This window comes from Pongo abelii, chromosome 6 (genome assembly GCF_028885655.2).
Source record: "Pongo abelii isolate AG06213 chromosome 6, NHGRI_mPonAbe1-v2.0_pri, whole genome shotgun sequence".
Taxonomy (NCBI): Eukaryota; Metazoa; Chordata; class Mammalia; order Primates; family Hominidae; genus Pongo; species Pongo abelii.
The window spans coordinates 89,495,725-89,518,272 of NC_071991.2; the positions used below are offsets into that span (position 1 = coordinate 89,495,725).

The 22,548-nt window shown below is 38.6% G+C and overlaps 1 protein-coding gene across 3 annotated transcripts in view; it reads left to right on the forward strand.

The window, feature by feature from the left end:
• ELAPOR2 (endosome-lysosome associated apoptosis and autophagy regulator family member 2) overlaps positions 1-22,548 on the forward strand; it is a 179,619-nt gene that overhangs the window by 69,134 nt on the left and 87,937 nt on the right. For 2 of the 3 annotated variants that reach the window (XM_009243064.4, XM_002818284.6), the window contains exon 2: positions 19,554-19,674. The exons of the other annotated variant lie outside the window; for it this stretch is intronic. In XM_009243064.4, the coding sequence (XP_009241339.2) occupies positions 19,554-19,674 (121 nt within the window). The remainder of the gene's footprint in view (positions 1-19,553; positions 19,675-22,548) is intronic. 3 annotated transcript variants of the gene reach the window in all.

The following is a 22,548-nucleotide window of genomic DNA, read 5'->3' on the forward strand; positions in this document are numbered from 1 at the left end:
TTCATTTCGTTATTTACCCACTAGTCATTCAGGAGCAGGTTGTTCAGTTTCCATGTAGTTGTGTAAGTTTTGAGTAAGTTTCTTAATCCTGAGTTCTAATTTGTTTGCACTGTGGTCTGAGAGACAGTATGTTGTGATTTCTGTTCTTTTACATTTGCCGAGGAGTGCTTTACTTCCAAGTATGTGTCAATTTTGGAATAAGTGCAGTGTGGTGCTGAGAATAATGTATATTCTGTTGATTTGGGGTAGATAATTCTGTAGATGTCTATTAGGTCTGCTTGGTGCAGAGCTGAGTTGAAGTCCTGGATATCCTTGTTAACCTTCTGTCTCATTGATTTGTCTAATACTGACAGTGGGGTGTTAAAGTCTCCCATTATTATTGTGTGGAAGTCTAAGTCTCTTTTTAGGTCTCTAAGGACTTGCTTTATGAATCTAGGTGCTCCTGTATTAGGTGCATATATATTTAGGATAGTTAGCTCTTCTTTTTAATCCCTTTACCATTATATAGTGGCCTTCGTCTCTTTTGATCTTTGTTGGTTTAAACTCTGTTTTATCAGAGACCAGGATTGCAACCCCTGCTTTTTTTTGTTGTTGTTTTCCATTTGCTTCTTAGATCTTCCTCCATCCCTTTATTTTGAGCCTATGTGTGTCTCTGCACCTGAGATGGGTCTCCTGAATACAGCACACTGATGGGTCTTCACTCTTTATCCAATTTGCCAGTTTGTGTCTTTTAATTGGGGCATTTAGCCCATTTACATTTAAGATTAATATTGTTATGTGTGAATTTGATCCTGTCATTATGATGTTAGCTGATTATTTTGCCCATTAGTTGATGCAGTTTCTTCCTAGCATCGATGGTCTTTACAATTGGCATGTTTTTGCAGTGGCTGGTACCAGTTGTTTCTTTCCATGTTTAGTGCTTCCTTCAGGAGCTCTTGTAAGGCAAGCCTGGTGGTGACAAAATCTCTCAGCATTTGTTTGTCTATAAAGGATTTTATTTCTCCTTCGCTTATGAAGCTTAGTTTGGCTGGCTGTGAAATTCTGGGCTGCAAATTCTTTTCTTTAAGAGTGTTGAATATTGGCCCCCACTCTCTTCTGGCTTGTAGAGTTTCTTCTGAGAGATCTGCTGTTAGTTTGTTGGGCTTCCCTTTGTGGGTAACCCGACCTTCGCTCTGGCTGCCCTTAACATTTTTTCCTTCATTTCAACCTTGGTGAATCTGATAATTATGTGTCTTGGGGTTGCTCTTCTCGAAGAGTATCTTTCTGGTGTTCTCTGTATTTCCTGAATTTGAATGTTGGCATGCCTTGCTAGGTTGGGGAAGTTCTCCTGGATAATATCCTGAAGAGTGTTTTCCAACTTGGTTCCATTCTCCCCATCACTTTCAGGTACACCAATCAAATGTAGATTTGGTCTTTTCACATAGTCCCATATTTCTTGGAGTCTTTGTTCATTTCTTTTTACTCTTTTTTCTCTAAACTTCTCTTCTTGCTCTATTTCATTAATTCAATCTGCAATCACTGATACCCTTTCTTCCACTTGATCAAATTGGCTACTGAAGCTTGTGCATGTGTCACGTCATTCTTGTGCCATGGTTTTCAGCTCTATCAGGCCATTTAAGGTCTTCTCTACACTGTTTATTCTAGTTCGCCATTCATCTAATCTTTTTTCAAGGTTTTTAGCTTCCTTGCGATGGGTTTGAACATCCTCCTTTAGTTTGGAGAAGTTTGTTATTACCGACCTTCTGAAGCCTACTTCTGTCAGCTTGTCAAAGTCATTCTCCCTCCAGATTTGTTCTGTTGCTGGCGAGGAGCTGCAATCCTTTGGTGGAGAAGCGGCGCTCTGGTTTTTAGAATTTTCAGCTTTTCTTCTCTGGTTTCTCCCCATCTTTGTGGTTTTATCTACCTTTGGTCTTTGATGTTGGTGACCTACAGATGGGGTTTTGGTGTGGATGTCCTTTTTGTTGATGTTGATGCTATTCCTTTTTGTTTGTTAGTTTTCCTTCTAACAGTCAGTTCCCTTAGCTGCAGGTCTGTTGGAGTTTGCTGTATGTCCACTCTGGGCCCTGTTGGCCTGGTTATCACCAGTGGAGGCTGCAGAAGAGCAAATATTGCAGAACACCAAATATTGCTGCCTGATCCTTCCTCTGGAAGCTTCGTCCCAGAGGGGCACCCACCTGTATGAGGTGTCAGTCGGCCCCTACTGGGAGATATCTCCCAGTAAGGCTACATGGAGGTCAGGGACCCACTTGAGGAGGCAGTCTGTCTTTTCTCAGAGCTCAAATACCATGCTGGGAGAACCACTGTTCTCTTCAGAGCTGTCAGACAGGGCCATTTAAGTCTGCAGAAGTTTCTGCTGCCTTTTGTTCAGCTATGCCCTGCCCCCAGAGGTGGAATGTACAGAGGCAACAGGCCTTGCTGAGCTGCGTTGGGCTCCGCCCAGTTAGAGCTTCCCTGGCCACTTTGTTTACCTACTCATGCCTCAGCAATGGTGGATGCCCCTCCCCGAGCCAGGCTGCCGCCTCGCAGTTTGATCTCAGACTGCTGCACTAGCAGTGAGCAAGGCTCTGTGGGCATGGGACCTGCCGAGCCAGATGCGGTATATAATCTCCTGGCTTGCCGTTTGCTAAGACCATTGGAAAAGCGCAATATGTGGGCAGGAGTGTCCTGATTTTCCAGGTACAGTCTGTCATGGTTTCCTTTGGCTAGGAAAGGGAAATCCCCCGACCCCTGTGCTTCCCAGTTGAGGTGATACCCCACTCTGTTTTGGCTCACCTTCAGTGGGCTGCACCCACTGTCCAACCAGTCCCAATGAGATGAACCAGGTACCTTAGTTGGAAATGCAGAAATCACCCGTCTTCTGCGTCAATCACGCTGGGAGCTGCAGACTGGAGCTGTTCCTATTTGGCCATCTTGGAACTGAAGAAAGTAAGGGAAATAAGTATTCCCAGAAGGAGGTGCTTCCTGAGTTGAGGCTTGCACATGACTAGGGGTTTACTAGGTGCCTGAAGCAGAGAAGGACTCTCCAAGTGGAGGGAACCATGTAAGATCCTCCAAGACAGCTAGAAACATTTGTTATGGTTTGAGCACATGGTTTAATGGCAGATGGTGGGAGGAATAGCTGGGAGGTAGTCAGGACCAGATCATAAATGATCTAGAATACCACAGTAGACAGATCAGTTTAGTGGATTCATGAGGGGGCAGAAGCCAGATCACAGTTAGTTGAAGTGTAGATGACAGATGATAATGGCAGTTAGTGAGTCCAGACTAGTCTTTCAGGAAGCACAGCTGGGAAGAAATGGAAAGGAGCTAGAGAGGGGCATGAGATGTATCACAGAGTCCCAGCAGGAAACAGATGGCTTACGCAAAAGTTCAACTGAATAGAGTTTAATGAAGAAACTTTTTATGGAGGTATGGACCTATTTAAGGGAACCAACAACAGAAGTGTGAAGAGCTAGCAGCAACTGGTTAGCACTTGTATATTTGACCATTCCACAAGTGGAGGAAATGGTGTTCTGGAAGCTCAGTGGCTGTGGAAGGCAGAAAGGAGATAGAGAACTCTGTCTAATCTCCTGCTGATGCCTCCCATCAGATGAACACCCAGAAGCCACAGTGCAAAGGAGCCTGAGTGATACAGTCCAGAAAGGTCAGCCTCTCCAGGCCTGCCTTGGAGAATGGATCTGAAGAGCAAATGGTGAGCCACCAATATGCAGGATCAGTGGAGATGCTGTTTTATTTTCTTAATAATGGGGGAAACGTTAGTCATGTATTTGTTGAGGGAAGAGCCAGATGAGAGATAGGCATTACCAAAGCAAGAAAGAGGAGGAATAATTAATGGAATGAATGGAACACGTTTAAGGAGAGGATGAGATTGGAATAACAGGCAGAGATACTTGTTTTGGAGAGTAGGAAGGTTCCTTTAGTACTTGAGACCCACAGGAAGGAGGCATGCATGTCAGTCTGTGCATGCCCAAACAGAAGATGGGAGACAATTTGAGGAAACTAATGCCTAGAGAGCTTTTATGTTCTTGTCAAGGTAGAATGCAAGATTATTTGTGAGAGTGAAGGGACTGAGCTTGAAACAATTTTAGAATTGTCATGAGGAGAGTGAGAAGGTGAACTGACTAGGGAAGGTGTCCGTAAAGAATGAAGAAAGCGGGTGGGGATCCAGCTGAGATAGGAAGTGCTGAAGTACTAAAAGCAAGTAATAAAAGAGGGAACTGCCTCTAATGTATGTTAGTAAGTAAATTGCTAAGGTTAGTAACTGTAATACAGCAAAGACAGAATTGTGCTTGTGCTATTTTTGGCACTTGGCTTTGCCTCACACATACTGTTTGATGTCAGAAACCTGGAATCTCAGATTTCTCTCAATACCATATTTCCTCAATTCTAAGGCACTATTTATTCTAAAATGTACCAGAGTTTTATTACCTTTTTTGGTAAGTGAGAGAAATTGCCACTCTGTTAAATGTACAATAATTTTTTCCAACCGACAGTAGTATAAGTGTATCCACTTAATTTTGTATAATTTCTTCTTTAATATCTCTGTCAAAGACCAAGTCTGTGCCTTTGCCTGGAATATCTAGCAAGCTTGTCCAGCCCACCATATTTTGTTGTTGTTCTGTTTTGTTTTGTTTTAGGCTTTTAGCAGCCTGAAACCATGATTTTTAGTTTCTGTCTCTAGTGATAAGCGGAAAAGAGGGATGAGAAAGGGGCTTTACTGGCCCAACTGGAAGCAGAAACTAAGAACCCGCAACTGTATTCTCTCCCTTGGACATCCCTGGGAGTCTCCTGAGCTACTTCTGTCCGTGGGCAGTTTGTGAGATTGGGTGACATGTTTCTTTTCTAAACCTGTGCTTGGGATCCTAGCTCACATTGGCTTGACCTGATACTACCTCTGTCTTGCCTTCCATATTAGTATCTCCCCAATTTTCTTCTTTTATTACTCTATACCCTGTCTTGCATTCTCTCCACATTCTGGCTTTACTCATGTCAAGTCTTTTGTGAGCTCATGCTCTAGCTTAGTTGGGTTTAGGCATCTGCCAATTAATGTACTTAATCAATTAGTTTTAACAGCGTCCCATAAGTTAGGGCTGGACTGGTGTCTCACATTTCCTATTGTTTTTGTTTGTTAGGTTTTAATTTATATTTCCCTACTGTGAATAACTTGAGCTCTTTTTATAAATACCCCTAAAAGCTTCTTTGTTCTACTAGGTTACACTTACGATTTTGTCACCTGTAGTTAAACTATGTCTCTTAGGAGTTATTCAGAAGTGTTTGGCAGATGGTGTCTGAGTGACAGTCCTTCAAGATGCATGAAGTGGTTGTGTTCTCTTTTAAACTTAACGTGGTCTTTTCTTGGGGAGTTGGCAACTTTTGTCCTCTTAATTATATTACCTCTTGTGGCAGAGGTAATCTTTTGTACACGTTAACTTTTGGTCTCTTTGCTGCATCATTGTGTAATCTTTATTCAGATGCTATAAACAGAAAGTTAAAGATAAATCCAACTCTTGTGATACAGGTAACTGAAGTGATAACAAAATGAGTGTATAGTTGGCCTATTAAATTTGCATAGGCATGGGCTCTGACACTTATTCTGCAAAGCTAGTGATAAGTTTCTTTTGATGTGGTTTCAAAAGTCTTCAAATCTGCATTTCAGAATTGAGGAAATGTGTCAGTACCTGCCTCACAGTGTTGCCACAAGGATCAAATAAAAAATGTACAGTTATAGTCATTATTTTCTGGTGTCTAGTATAGTTTATGACCTGAAATACAATAATTGAGTAAGAGTTTTCTTGGCATTCAAGCCTAAATATTACCATGTATATTTATTCCTATAGCCTTACAAGATAAAGAGGTGTAAGGCATTACAATCTTATTACAGATAGACAATGAAATTGAGGTTCAGAGATACTGAGTGCCCTTCCTAAGGCACACAGTTGGAAAAATGATGGTGCTGGGATGAGAATCAAGTTCTTGCCTCAGACTCCTTCTTAGACTATAAATAATCTGCCTGCTTGAAGTTTCTGCAGTGAATCATGAAGAAGGGTCTGAGAGCACTGAGAAAATGTTCCTTTATTTTTCCCACAAAAGAAAGATATCCATAAGTACTGGTGAAAAGAGTAAGGCAAATAGGCTTCATAATTCCCAACCGGTGTGTGTTATATTTTTTCTTAATTTATTCCTAGATGCAGAGATGTGTATTATGTTTTGTGAACAGATAAATGTTTAATTTTCTTACTGGAAGTGTATTAGTCTGTTCTCATGTTGCTATGAAGAAATACCTGAGACTGGGTAATTTATAAAGGAAAGAGGTTTAATTGATTCACAGTTCCACATGGCTGGGGAGGCCTCAGGAAACTTACAGTCTTGGCAGAACTCACCTCTTCACAGGGTGGCAGGAGAGACAATGACTGCAAGCAGTGGAAATGCCAGATGCTTATAAAACCATCAGACCTCATGAGACTCACTCACTATCACAAGAGCATGGGGAAACTGCTCCCATGATTTAATTATCTCCACCTTGTCCCACCCTTGACAGGTAGAAATTATGGAGATTACAATTAAAAGTGAAATTTGAGTGGGGACACAGAGCCAAACCATATCAGGAAGTGACCATGACATATTAATATGTAACTTTAAAAAATATGAACAAAGAGAATGCCATTGAAAAGCCATCGTTATCCATATTTTCTAATTTTCTCAAGTAAATGTTAATACTTATTACTTGCAAAATATAAACTTAATATGATAAAGGGTATCTTAATTTTTTAAATAAATGTGCTTAGAAAAATGATTGGCGACCTAACAGTGGTTATTTTTGGTTGATGATATTATGATAGGTTTTTATGTGCTTCCCTATTTTCTAAACTCTTCATACTGCATATGTATTGCTTTGTAATCAGAAAACAAAATATTAAATATTGTTTTGAAACTGACATAGGAAAACAGACAAAGCTGAGGAATTATAAGACGTGGTAGAAAGTAAAGATATTTTGGAACAGATAACTTGTGAAGAATTATTTTTAAATTTACTTTGAGGTTATTGATTCCCCAGGAGACAGGGTGGTGTTATGGTATTGAGAGTACAGGGAGAGGTATGATATGGGGAGAGACATGTTATTGAGAGATACGGGGAGAGATTGGGTGAAAGGGGATATTGCTAGCCAAATTCTGCTTTCTGTGATATACAGGGAGGAATAATGAGGCATCAGCTTTTATTTTGATTTCTGTTTATGAAGTTTTTAGATTTAACATTAGCTCTTAGGATCCAGCAAGGCAACTATAATGGTCATGAGGACAGGCTTTAGAGTTAGGCACTTAGGTTCTAATCCCAGAACCCCTATAAATCAGCTCTATGACATTGGGAGGTTACTTAAATCTTTGTTGGTTTCCTTATCTGTAAAAACTCTGCCTTATAAGGTGGTGGACAGCACTAAGATATTGTGAACTTAGCACAGTGATTGATATGTATCACTAATGAGTGGCAGCTATGATCACCACCGCACTCATCAACCTTGACTGAGATTTGAGACATACATAAATATGAGTTGGTATCATAGAATTATTGCCTATCTCAAGTATCTGTTAGCCTATCAACCCATAGTTGCAGTGACAGCAACCCGACTCACACAGTTTAAGCTTGAAAACACAGAACTTATGCAGGGCAGTTCTGAGGACCCCAGGCCCTAGAGTACCTTAACCTTATGCATGATGGTTGTAAAAGATGCTCTACATTTTTAGAGAATCTAATATTTGTGACATTTTGGTGGTGTTATATGTTGATTGTCTTTTCTCTGGAGCATTAGTCAGATTTTCCTTGTTCTTTGTATATCCAAGTGATTTTTGATTGTATTCTGGATATTTTTTAATATTATGTTGTGAATCTCTGGATCCTTGTAAAATCCTCTGTAGACGGTTGGTTTGTTTCAGCAGGCAGTTGACCTGGTTAGGTTCAGACCACATGTTTTTTCTCACCTTTTATGTGTGGTGATTCCTTCCAGTGTCTATTCAGTTTTCAAAGCTTTGGCTATTTTTATCTTTTGTGTGTGTGGAGGGGGCAGGTGAGGGGTGGGATCATCTGCCCCTTGCTCAATACTCAGGGTTTAGTTCAGATAGTGGTTTATATTGTAGTTCAGCTCTCCATGCCTTTGCTATACTTCTTTGAGTGTATTCCATATTTGCACAGTTCGAAGGTGAGCCTGGGACTGTTACTTCATAGACTGAACCAGAGGATTCTCTTCTCTATTACTCTCTGGAATATTTTCTCAGGACTGCTTTTTACATTTCCTCTGGCCAGAAAGGTGGATTATTGTCTAGTTTTAGCCTGCAGGTTTTTGTGCAATTCCACTTGCCTGAGATGAAGTGACAAGTGAAAGAAGGAAGAAAAAGAATAATAAGGATTTTCTCCTAAGCTCTTTGCACAGCTGAAGTCCCTGTTCTAGTTATTTTATCTAGAGAGAGAGGTTTTCTCTTGGCATATTAGGTGTTTGCATGGTTGTCGTGGAATCGGTGCTGTTCTAAACTGGTGCTGGCTGTGGGGAAAGACTGGAAGAGAAAAAGAAGAAAAAAAGCACATGGATATCCTTCTCACTTTCTGATCCCATTTCCCCTCTCCCAGTACTCCAACCACAGGGATCTCTTTTCTTATTCTTCTGGCCAGAAAAAGGGGCTTCTCTTGTAGTTTTTTGCATTCTGAACCCACTGTGCAATTCCCTGATTTGGCCCACCTTCAGCTCAAGGAGAAAAAGGAAAGAAAAGAAGCCCGGTAACTCCCTACCATCGTATTAGCTGTTAGAAAGTTTTGACTTTCTTCTCCAGACTGCCTGCTGTTTATTGTGCAGAGTCTTGCTTTTATATTTTGGGCAGAGTGGGAACAAGAAACTGTAGTGGACTTTCTCCATCTTGGTTAGCACCAGTGTGAATAGTTCATTGTGACTGTCCAGATAGCATGTCCATATTAGGGCCTGGCCAGGGGTTGGCCCACTCAGAACTGCAAAGTGTAATGAGAGCAGGGGGCATGCTGTTACCTAAAGAAATAGGAAAGCCATGCCAGGCAGACAAAACAGCAGGTGTCTAATGTTTATGATTAAGAAGAAAACCTTTTAATAGATTTTTAAGGTTAATTTTAGAAAGTATAGTTATGACCGAGAAATTATTAGGGTTATATTATTATTTTTTAAAAAATCTATTGATTTAAGAGATTCTTACAGAGTCAGTTGAGTGCAAAAGAACTTAAATAACTCATTTTTATTTATCTCACAATTTGCAAACAAAAACATAATTTTGGATGTCTTAATGTTCAGAGCCATTTATCACTTACGCTATTTCTGTACAAAGTAAAGCTCAATTTCAAGTGGCAGCCTTGGCAAGAATTAGCTTTTACATTTAAATTGAATTTTTATAATTTTTTTTCTGTCTGAGATATGCCAGCGGCTTAGCTGAATTCAGATGTGGAGTTGCCCCTTCTGAAGCCAAATTTTGAAGTCAGCGAAGTGCACTGTCTGTGCTCCATCATCTCTTTGTTCTCTTTTCTCTCGTTTGACTATTCCCACTTTTCTTTATCCACTTTGTAGCAGAATCCTTCTTGTATCTGCTCATTTCGAAAGTACTTAAACGTTGGATTTTCCCTTCCATATTCCCTTCTTCAGAACTTATCTGACCTGTGTCTTACTTATGACCTTGCCTTTAAAGCCTTGCTAGGTGAATGCCACCCATCAGAGAAAGTGATTTAGACTGAGGTGCTAATGAATGTTATGAAATAATCCTTCAGTGGTATCATTTGCATTTTCTCATGTCCCACCAGATATCTTATCCTAAAGTAAGGAGAAATATGAATTTTTTTTTATGTCTTGGCAAAGCAGTTACCTGAACTGAGGGAAATAAATATGTTTTAACTGTAGAAAATTTTGATAATACATAATTATATAGAATAAAGATAGTCAAATCACTTAGTTAACTACTGTCAGTCTTTTGGTATATATACCTGTAGTCTTTTTTCATGTATCCAACACTCACACACACACACACACACTACAGGGGTTCAGATATATTGCTTTATAACCTGTGTTTAACACTTAAATGTGTCATAAATAATTTTGTTATTAAATATACCTTTGTATTACTTTAAAATGGACTGTATGAAATCTTATTATGTGTGTACCCTAATTTATTAACCAGTCTCTTATTGTTGCACAGTTAAATTGTTTTAAAGTTTTCACTATTTTAAATAATGCTATGATACAAACATGGCTTCCTTGGATTACATGCCTAGAAGTGGAATTGATGTATCATAGGGTATATATAATATATTCTGAAATTTTGATGTAGTTTCTCTTGGTGCTTATTAAATAGTAAGCAGTTGCTGAAATCTTGCAAAAGCAAAGATGCCCTTTTAGTTTCAGCCTGATTAATTTAGAAGAATTTATAGCTTATATACAGGTAAGTTGGTAACCATATATAATTAGACAGAACAAATGGGTTTCCAAGGATTTTGCTTTTTCCCTTTTTGGAAAATTATACTTTCATATACCACTGTGATTTTAATTTGGGTTTGGAATAAAAAAAAAAAGAAAATTACTATTACCCAGTTACGTGAAGACCCTTCAAGAGGTAGAGGGAGGGATCCTCCCTCCCTTCTAAGGAGTTTTAAATTTTACTTTATGAAGTGGTAGCTATCTTTCTTGCTATTCTTATGTTTGGATATTGTCGTATAATAGAAACCAATACTACCTTTAGACCAGGTAAGAGGGGCCCCTGCCTTGGTCTCCACTGTAGAGGGTCCTCCTCTAGCTGTGTCCCTCTTCTTGATTTACAGTCTGTGGGCCAAGGAGCTGTGGCCACCTGGATGTCATGCCCCACCTTCTTTTTATCATACTCTGCTAACATGACTTTGAAATTACCTGCCTAAAAGATCCAAGATTGCTTCCAGATCCTTTGTGAGGTTTCCTAGGTCCATCTTCCTGATGTATTAATAGACCATACCATTGTGGCAGGAACACTTACCAGAGTTGGATGTGCAGGCTGGGGTTGCCTCTTGTATCTGAAGCAGACCTCTCAGGGTGCAGGGTAGGTATTGAGGAGGAAGAGGCACATTGATTTATGCTCCTGGCCTTGGTCCCGCAAATAGTAGGGGTGGACCTGAAAGAGAATCTGTTACACAGTGATTTGTTATCATACAGATTTCCACATGCTATTACAAGATGTGGGCAGAAAGAGCCTTCCAGGCAGAGAAAAAGTCACTTACATGCTGGGGTCTGGAGGCAAGGAATTGTATAGCATGTTTGATCCTGTAGTTTCAATATTTCATATATGAATAATGTTAAGAAATGAAGCTTCAAGCAGCAGATCGAGAATGAATTGAAAAAGGCATTTTATGCAATCCAAGATTGTGGACTTTATCCTCAGGCCAATGGTAAGTCATTCTGGGGTTTTGAGCAAGGATGACATAATGAGATCTTTCATTTAGAACTGGCTGTGGAGTGTAGTAGGTGTGGGCAAGAGCAGAAGCAAAGAGGCCCATTAGGCTGATGGTGGTGTTCATCTGGACAGCAGGAGATGAGATTGAAATAGGTCAGTAGCCATGAGGATGACCCTTGCCTACTATGTGGTACCATACTGTGGACAAATTCAAGTGGGTTAATGTCATGAAATTATTTTGGAAAGCTTACAGAGTTCTGCAAATGTTGTTAATATTTTTAATGACAATAGTAATGATCATATTATGGATAAAGGTTACATTCCAGCTAATCTCAATTCTAAGGTAAGCAAGTGTGAAAATCAGCTGAAGTGATGTGGGGAAGAGTACCAGTGTAGGGTGTAACATTCACTGAAGTCACCTTTGGGAAGGCAGGAAGATGGCTCTGCTAGTCTTTGGGGGTGGTGGTTCAAGCGGAAAGGACAGTGGCATTGGAGGTAGCTTGACTTGGGTTTCAGTGTTGGGGATGTGTGCCCGAGATGGGTCTCATCTTTCATTGCTTAGCTGTTTACATAGTCCCATTTAAAAAAAAAAACTTTTTTTTTCTTACTTGATGTCCCTGAATCTGTAACCTCCCTAGTTCAATTTTTTTTCCAGAGGAAATAACTCTTCTCTTGTCATGATGTGGAGGGGAAACTGAAAGGTTTACATTCTGTGAGCAAAAGTTCTCTGAAAAGGAATTTGGAGGAAAGAGTTTATTCCAGTGAAGAGTCTGCAAACCAGGGAGGTGCAGCCTTTAATGAAAAGGAAGTTGCATTCCTGAGAACAAAGGAGGATTAGGGTTTTATAGCAAAACTCACTGCTCGGGTTCCCAATCAGGTTCATTTGTGCAAATGAAGGATTGACACTCTCTTGTTTCTGATTGGGTGGTGCAGCTGAATTCTGATGAGTGATACAACCAAGCCCTGATTGGCTGGGGCAGAAGAGCTTTGATTGGTTGGTTCCAAGCCTCAAATCAGAAGTCTCTGTCAGGTATTCGTTTCCAATGGCCTTGTGGGGTGGTGGTTTCTGGCCATGGTTTATCTTGGCACTGACAATAAGAAATGGTTTGGCTTGACTGTAGAAAGGGAGGTCCTCTAACACTTTTACATCTTTCTGAGAACGCAGAATGCATGACTGCTTCTTCACCTAGCCATGGTTGCCTGGTTCTTTTTAAACTTTGACCACCTCAGATAGCCACGGGGAGTCCATTTTGTCTGTCAGCTAGGGGCATAGTTTAACAATTCTCAAACAGATTTTCAACCAGTCTTTCTGTTTCTAGATAGATTTTTTTCACCTCTGATTTCTGAGGTTTTTAGTACCTTCAATTATGAGTCTTTCTGCAGCTCAAATCACCATCTCTGTTACCCTTAGCTTTCGGCTTTTCTTGCCTTGATAAGTCAATTAGAGCTCACCTATGCTTTTCATCTTCCAGAAATAATTGTTGCCACCTGCATCTATTGCCATTTTCACTTCTCTTTGGTATTTTTAATCCTTTACTCTCTGTTCTCTTTAGAAACTCCATTCTTTTGCAGGTTGGTGAGGAGCAGAGATGAACATATTTAATTCAATAAGTTTAAATGTAATTAGATAATAAAATGATGCATGTGCTTAAAGTCTGTCTTATACAATAACATATACTTTAAATGTGAGAAAGTTGATTCTAAAAATATTTTCCTCATTATCTTCGATGAGGGTTTTAGTTCATATTTCTAATATTAATATTATTGTAGATTGTCTAGCTGCAGGTTTCTTGAGAAAATGGAAATGTTTCATTTATTCATATGTAGGTATGTTTTAGAATGTTCATTTTTTGAAAATTTCCTGAGAAATACATGATTACAGAATGTGGTTGGTTTCTCTTTATCAAGAACAGTGAAAATATGGAACATAGACCATAAGATGTGAAGCATAGCTTTTTCTTTCAAAGATTCAAAGGAACCTGAGGTTCAAAGAGTTAGTTGAGTCACTTAGTCTTAAATAATAGTAATGGCAGAGGTGAAGTTGGGATCTAGGTTTGTTGTTACCAGTTCATTGCCTGTTCTTTTACAGCGATTGAGAGCCATAGAAAGAAAATAGTCTAAGCTGGATCTTTCTAAGAAAGAAACCTTATGTACTTTCATTAAAACTAGAATATAAGCCCCATGAGAGCAGAGAATTGGATATTTTGTTCACTGCTATATCCCCAGAGTCTACACAGTGGCATATGGGAGGTACTCAATAAACATAAATAATTTCAAAAATGAATTGAGCACCTGTTTACAAAGACAGACATTGAACTCAGGTTTAAAATATGAACTTTTTCCAAAATAATTTCTAAAAAGAAGTACAGTGGCCACAGTGAAAAGGATGTGTCATAAATAGATCAGATACATATTACTTAGCAGGTTTCCATGGTAACATCTATGTTTCTATTATAAAAGAAAAACTTGAATATAAATATTGCTGCACAGTTCTGTGCTCATGTACTTAATAATGTAGGCTAAAGCAGCTCATATAAGTTGCATGTATTTCTGCATTAAGTATTCTCCTGCTTTTGGCCTTTCCACATAGTATAATGAGGCGTGCACACTCATTGCAATTGGAATTGAAATAATTATGCCACTGCAATCTCATGCTGTCTCCCTTTTTTCCTCTTGCCATTTTGCTTTCTTAAATAAGTGTGCCAAGTGCTTTGCTGAGCACTTAAATTCGGAAGCCTTTCTCCCAGAGGATTTGCGGTTTCATCAACTACGAGGTTATGCTGTTCTCAACATTTCACATTAAAAAATTCAAAGAGAAGGAATTTTACATGAACAAAATGAAATGAAGAAAATTAATTACATTTGCTTCTTTTTGTCCTTTCCATCTGTGTGTGTTCTAGGTACCAGCATTTTCTCTGCTTTGAAGATAGAGGCTTTCTACTGCCTCTGCTGCTTTTGATTCTGTACTAGAATTTGTGGTCATCTGCTGTATCTTGATAATTAACTGCGGTCAACTCTTAACTGCCTACAGAAGACAGACAGGGAGCAATCAGGGAGCTGATTTTCTCATTGGCAGTTTATTAATGTGAGCAAATCTGAGTATAGAAGACCAGGAGACTACATTCACTCACTCACCTATTCATCCACCCTAGGCTGACGTATTTCACTGCACACCTTTAGGCATAGTTTCATCAGGCTTGATCTTGCTGCTTACCACATCCTATCAAACTAGCTATTTTCAAAGGAACTGGTAAGTGCTAATATAGTTACAAATCCTCCCATATTTCAGGGTCTTCTCCTTAAAGCCTTTTCTCACTTTTCCAGCTCACAGAGCTTTCTTCTGACTTTGAAATCATGATAAAATAGGGTCGCATTTTGTATACTCTTCCACACATACTCTACTGAATGCGATTCTAACATTTAAAGGTCCTTAGAAAATCTGAGAGTTAAGGAATTTTATTGGAAATTTTGACAAGAGTTTTTACTTGGACACTGACTTGTGATGTCACTGTTCCACTTTGAGCCCTTATTCTTTATGCTTTCTTATAAAGTTATGTTTTTTTGTGTGTGTTGTCTACTTCAACAAAATCATAAGCTTATTGAGTACGGGGACTATGTTTTACTTAAAATTTCTCCCATAACCCTTAGGCCATCATAATTATTTAATAATTAAGTGCCAGGAAAAATGATATATATTAATAAAAATGATATATTGCTATATGCATAAATCATATCTAAGATGCAATATATGTTAATGTCAGTATATAAAAATATATATGGTCAATGTGTCGACATATATACATATTATTTTTATTTTATTTGAAAAATTATCTAGGCTATATTTTAACTGTAAGTATTGTTATCAGAATTGGGATATGATTTCCTGGGGATTTCAGTGAGCACCATGCAGCTTTTGTAGTGTGGATGACATTGGTGTTTGAGGGGACACCATGACATCCAGTATTTCTTGGATGTATCCTGAATTTTTGTGTTTTTGGTATAAGATAACACAATTTTAATTTTTGTTATTCAAGGATTCATATCTGTACTTTGATTTGTGAATGTGCATGTCAATGTGTGCAAGTTTGTGTCTGCGTAGTGTGCCATGATTTATATGGAAGGGTAATTTTTCCTTACGTGTTTTGTGATCAGGAGTAATTCCATGCTCTGTTTCTTCTTGGGGTGTTTCCTGGTTTCCATATATTTACAATGCAAGGTTTATAGGGAATTTTATTGTTTTATTATTTGGGGCAGCGTCTCCACACCCTAGCATTCTGCACTTTGCAGAATGTCTAAATAACTGCCATCCTTTGAGTTGGCATAGGCTCAGGCACTTCTTCCAGCTTATAATTTGGAGAGTGTGGCTTGTGAGCTGATGTTCTGTTGTTTGGAGTGTGCTCTGACTCATATCAATGTGTTTTTGATAAACTGTCTGAAGCCCTGAAGTGTAGGGAAAATTGTCAAGAATTTTCCCCTTGTCAGGAAAAATTGTGAAGCATGCTAAAATAGGCAGAAATGATTATTGGATGTGCTTTTTAGTGCACCTTTCAGAATGATCAGTTTCTATAGCAGCCTGCACCTTTCATTGTCTTTGGACTATTTTGGAATGCTGAGTTGTAGGTAACTGATAATAATACAAATGATTTTTGTCCATAGAAATGAAAATGTACTTTGTCCTTTGAAATGCAATTGATTATTACCCTCTGGATATTTACCAGTTTTGCATCTCCCAATAAACTCATTTCACTTTCCTAATTGCCTGTTTTGGTATGTCTTTTGAATTCTCCTTTGAACTAGTGATAACATCTTACTGGTTGACTTGCTAAATAGTGACAAAATTTTTGACATGTATTGATTTTCTATTTGTGTGAGAAATAATCTACTTTTAAAAAAAATTATCCTTTGAAAATTTCCATTTCCAAGGGGCCAGTTTTAAGTGCTCAATGTTTACTTGCATCTGTAGTTAGAGTTTTGGGGTGTTACCTATAAATCTTAAAACATATGTGCTGTAATTCTCTTTATTCAGTACCCTGAATGCCATTCAGAATATTTGGAAAATATACGTTGTACCTTTCGCAATTTTACTGTACCACACTGTTTCTTAGCTCTTTCTATGGATTTAAGGATTGACTTTAGAAGCAGATTTTTTTTATTATTTGTTACCAGCCCAAATGAAGTAGGCTGTTAAATAATTTAAAATAAAACCCATTTGATTTGGGCTACAATCTAAATCCCTGACCCCAAGGTCTGCCCTCTGCATGAAACAGGTTTGCATTTCAGTATTTTTAAATTATAAAGAAATAAATTAAAGCTTCCTGCTGAACTCCTAAGAGTTTGTTAACAATAGTAGCTGTAGCCTTCTAATTAGAGTCCTTGAGTAATCTAGAGAAGGCAGATGGGATAAAGGAGTCTTAGGAAAATTAATTGGCACATGACATCCAATATTACAGCCAGAAAACACAATACCTTTTCCATGTTCTGATTGCTGTTCTCATCTCATAACTGGCAGGCTGAATAACAGAGGCAGTGATGGAGGAAAGTTTTTTGGAGCTTACCTGTTTTATTCAGAGGCCTTGCTTTATTTGAAATTCATATGACTTCACAGTATCATTATTTTGCTAGGATGATAAGAAATCACCTAAATTTTATATACAGGGGCCAGAATCTTCTCAGTGGAACATGGAAATAAGACAGACATTATTTTATTTTATTTTTGAGATGGAGTCTCGTTCCGTTGCCCAGGCTGGAGTACAGTGGTTCAATCTCGGCTCACTGCAACCTCCGCCTCGGGCATTCAAGTGATTCTCATGCCTCAGCCTCCCAAGTAGCTGGGAAGCGCACACCATCACGCGCGGCTAATTTTTGTACTTTTAGTAGAGACAGGGTTTCGCCATGTTGACCAGGCTGGTCTCAAACTCCTGACCTCAAGTGATCTGCCCACCTTGGCATCCCAAAGTGCCGGGATTACAGGGCTGAGGCACTGCTCCTAGCCAAGACATACATTCTAATACAAATAACAAGGAACAAGAGAAACAAGAAAGCCATTATGCAAATACATGGCAGGTCAAGGCTATTCTACCATGGGAGGGTGTGGTAGGCTGAATCATACTCCTTCCTACTGCCTCTGTCCTCCAAAAAATCCAAGTCCTAATCCCCAGAACCTGTAAATATTATTTTTATATGACAAAATAGGACTTTGAAGATTTAAAGTGAGAATCTTGAGAAAGGTTACTGTGATGGGCTCTAAATACTATCACAAGAGGAGGAGAAGGCAATGGTACCATAGAGGCAGAGACTGGAGTGAGGAAGCCACAAGGCAATAATTGCTGGCAGCCGCCAGAACCTGGAAGGGTCAAGGAATGGATTCTCCCCTCAAGCTGCCTAAGGGAGTGTGGCCTGGCGATACCTTGATCAGCCTTGTAATACAGCTTTTGAACTTCCAGCCTCCAGAACTGTGAGAGAATATATTTCTGTTGTTTTAAGTTGCTAAGTTTCTGCTAATTTATTATAGCTGTTATGGGAAACGTATACAGATTTTGGTACCTGGAAGGGAAGTGTTGTTGTAACAAACACCTGAAAGTGGGAATGTGGCTTTAGAATTGGATAATGGGCAGAGGCTGGGAGAATTTTGAGGTGCATGCTAGTGAAGTCTAGATGGCCTTGAACAGACTGTTGGTAGAAATGTGGATTTTAGAGACTGCCCGTGAAGGCTCAGAAGGAAGTGAGAAGCATGGCAGAAAATGTCTGTATCATTCTAAAGAATATGTAAATTGTCATAAGTAGAATATTTTTAAAAATATTGAAAGTGATACTAGTGAGGGCCCTGAAAGAAAGGAGGAATATCTCATAAATAAATAAATATTTATTCCAATGTTTCCTCCAGGAAATTGGAGGAAAGGTGACCCCTTTAATATAGTGGCAGAAAGCTTAGCAGAATTGTGGTCCTATGTTTGTGTGGAAAGCAAAACTTGTAAGATGAGCTTGGATATTTAGCTGAGCAGATTTCCAAGCAAAGTGCTGAAGGAATGGCCTGGGTTCTTCTTGTTGCTTATAGTAATTACGAGAGAAGCAAGATACATTGAGGGAAGAACTGTTATATAAAAGGGAACCCAGACTTGATGATTTGGGAAATCTCAGCTTATCTAGATTGCAAAAAATGTTAAAATTAGGACAGTCATTGTTAGCAAAGTGTGCTGTGCAGAGAAGGTCAAGGACAATGGCCTTCTCATTCCTGATTTCCCCATGGTGATGTGGCTTGATGTTTCTATTCTCACTTGTCATTGACACAGTGAGGGAGGCAAAACAGTGTGGATGCAGCAGAATAGCCACATCCAGGATTTTGAACTGAATAAGTAAGGTATTGAACTGAAAACAATTTGGGGTAGATTTGGAATTTCTCACATTCTTTAAATGCTCCAATAATATTTTGTTTGGGTTCTTCTCAGTTTAAATATCACTTATGTGTATGTGCTCTGACCAAGGGAGGTCACTGTGAGAATTTCAAAACAACCAAAGGCTGGAGACAAGTGGGTTGGGGGTTGGTTTTAATTTGGCAGTTGTAATTAATGGTCAATTTTAATAGTCTGTAATTGATGGCAGCCTGCTGTGGTACATGTGTATTAAGCCTGGGAGAGCTGCTTTAAAAACTTGTAGTCTTTTATTAGTATTTGATGATTAATTTTTACACCTTCCATTAAATTTTAAACAGAGTGAGAATTAGGTCAATGGAAATGGTTCTCTTGTTTCTTTCTTTGAAACACATGGGACAGTGACAGTAGTCAAATTCCTAGTGTTATTTTGCTTTCTCCTACTCACATCCATCAGTTATTTAGAGCTTAAAAAGCCTGCAAGAGATAGGGAAATGTGCTGTAGCTTTTCTGGATGGGTGAGATGAAAGGATAATGGTCACAACCTGACAGCGTTGACTGTCCTGTCCTGCATCATCTCCTCAGCACCTACTCTGTGTCTAGCACCATACCTCTTTGATCAATAAGCTGCTTGGCGTGGGTGGGATGGGGGAGGGATAAGAATCAAGGAGAGGGTACAGCTTGGAAACAGGGGCTTGGGGTGATAGAGAAAGCACAGCTGTCCCATTAGAATTGGCTCTAACAAAGGCTTGTTTTTGTGATTGTTTGCAGAAAGATTATCACTTTGAATATACGGAATGTGATAGCAGTGGCTCCAGGTGGAGAGTTGCCATTCCAAATTCTGCAGTGGACTGCTCTGGCCTGCCTGACCCAGTGAGAGGCAAAGAATGCAGTATGTTTTGTCTTTTTGACCATTTGTTTTCTTGATTAAACAATTACCTCTTCATATTAGCCCTAGATGTTAATTATAATGAATGTAGGAGACCTTACAAAAATGAGCATATGGCATTGATATCTAGCAGAATAAATGCAGCCTTTCTCATCACTAGATGCCCTTATATCTCAAGTCTGTAATGAGACAAAGGCAATATTAAAGAATATTATAATTTTTTTTTAAAATCTATTTTCTTATTTGAAACCATGGGAGGGCAGAGTGGCAAAGTTTCTTTTTAATGGATTTGTTCTTATTTTAAAAATGTTAAAAAATTCTGTTGAAATACACATAACTTAAAATTTACCATAGTCACCATTTCTAAGTGTCTAGTTCAGGGGCATTAAATATATTCATATTGTTTACTATCATTACCACCATCCATCCACAGAACTCTTTCATCTTGCCATGGATTTTTTTTTTAGCCATAGAAATAACTTAATTTTTTTTTAGTATAACCTACAGAGAGATTATAGAATTGCTGGATATCACATTCAACAGCTTGTCTTTTGGGAGGTTTGAAGTACAACATTATAAATTAACAGAGAAATATGAAATAAATGTAAATTTCTTTGCACTTAAAACTTTACTTTTTAAAATCCTTTAATTTAGTGAGTTAGGGGTTCCTGCAGCAAAATAGTCTAGGGGGTAGACTAAAGTTTGAAGCTGGAAATAAAAGAGAGGGAGTGTATTTGGGTTTTCCTGCAGTCTTCCAAGTGGTATTCCTAAAAGCTTAGTTTTTCTGTTCCCAAATGAAAGATCAGGTAAGCAAAGTGTTAAGTGGATAACTAATTTCTTTCTATTCATAGACAGCATTCCTCTGTCACTAGCTGGAGGAGTTTTAGCATAATTGGTAGATTTACTGATAAAAGGGAAACTGCAATAATCTTATGAGGAAAGTTAGGGAAAAATACCATTATTTCTTGGTGAATGATATTAATGAGTGAATTCAGGGAGACCTGAGAGCCCCTCAAGTGGTCAGGTGAAAGCTTCAGTGTAGCAACAGTCTTAAGAGACAAGACTTAAGAGACAAGAGCGTCTGTATAGAAGAAGTTGATGCAAGAGTGTGAAACCACTCGTGCAGAGGGCAGATGAGCTCTCAGTGACAGAGGAATGTGGTTGAAAGGGAATCAGAGCCTGAATCATACCTATGTAATTAGCCCACTGTAAATTTGCTTCAGTCACTTGCCTAGAAAAATCTATATATCTTTTTTTTATGTTTATTTTTCATTTGTGGGCTAATTCCTTGGTTTCCTTGTAACAACCCTATTCAAGTGGACTGCCTAACCATTTTGAATGCAAACTTCATATCTAGGTGGTATGGTGGTCTTGGCTAGCGCTGGCTTTTGAGAACTGATTGTTAGTTTGAAATCGGCCATTGTAGAGTATTGTATCCATGAAAACTGGCGAACACTACAAATCAAGGGCCTCCCTTCCCTCGGGAGCTGGATTTTAAATACTTATCAGCATAGCACTGATTACATTTGTTGGCTAGGGGTCAAAAATCTGTTACAGAATTGATGCCTGCATAGGAATTAGTTTTAGTTAAGTGTTGCCAGAGACATTTTTGCTCATTATATACTATAAGGTTCCACAGATAACATTTGGAATATGACACTCTAGCAAGCACTTTTCTAAAAATTCTGACTACTAATCAGGTCACTATTATTACTTACCTTAAAAGTGATTCTTGCTTTAAAAATGATAATACTTTTCTGATAATACTTCAAAAATAATAATACTTTTAGCTGGGACTTTTTTATCTTTGTATTTTGTCTGAAGTCTGAATTTCCAAGTATTCCTGTATAGTATACTTACATTTGCTCTGGAATTTGTCGGTCTGGTGTTAGATCTGTGAACATTTTGTTGTGTTAAAGACAAATTGTTTTAAAACTCACAAGTAAATTAATAGGCTTAAGCAACTTAGAAGCACAGTTCATAATTTAACTGTGTCACTTAAACTAGTCGTTAGTGTTTGGCTGCTGAAGGCAGTGTCATAGTAACTGGATATTTCTTCAGGAGCTTAGATTTTCTATTGCTAATAATAACTACCATTTCTCAAGTACTGATTATGTGCCAAACATTGTGCTTAGAGCTTTATGTCATTATCCCATTGTATCCTCACAACAGCCATCTCAGATAACTAGGATCAGTGTTTCCATTTTATTAAAAAAGAAACTCACACTTAAAGTGGTGAAGTAATTTACCTTATGTCATATAGCCCGGATGTGGCAGGTCTAGGATTCAAAGACAGACATGTCTGATTCTAGAGCCTGTGTCTTACCCACGGAGTTAACCTGCCACTCGAAGATGGCAGCCTGGAGAAGCTTCCAGGTCTCCATAAGGGGGACATAAAACTCAGTGGTGGACTCACCAATTGACTCATACAGAAAAAGAAAGTTAAGTAGTAGAATTAAGAATTAAGAAGTAGCAACTTCAAGTAAGTGAAGAATAGTTAGGAGAGTGTGTGGAACATGATTTACACAGATCTTAAATGTCTCAAAATAAAATGAAACCCAGAATTTGGCCTTTGTGGGAATTGCTAAAAATTCTTTAAAATGTAATTGGGTATCTCTTTTCTTCTTTCTCAGAAAGAAGCAGTGGGGGAGGACTTTTCTGAGGAAAAGGATTATAGGAATGTTTATGAAGCAGTTGGAAATTTTTTCAGATAATTGATTGGCAAGCTATAGTATATATTTGTTTTTTAAAGATTACATAAGATCTGGCTGCAAGGCTCCTCTGAGTGAAGTTAATGATAAGTCAGGTATCAGTTTTTGTTGTTCTAGAACCCAGGGGTATATGTGACTCTGAAGCTTACAGGGCTCAGGAAATAGC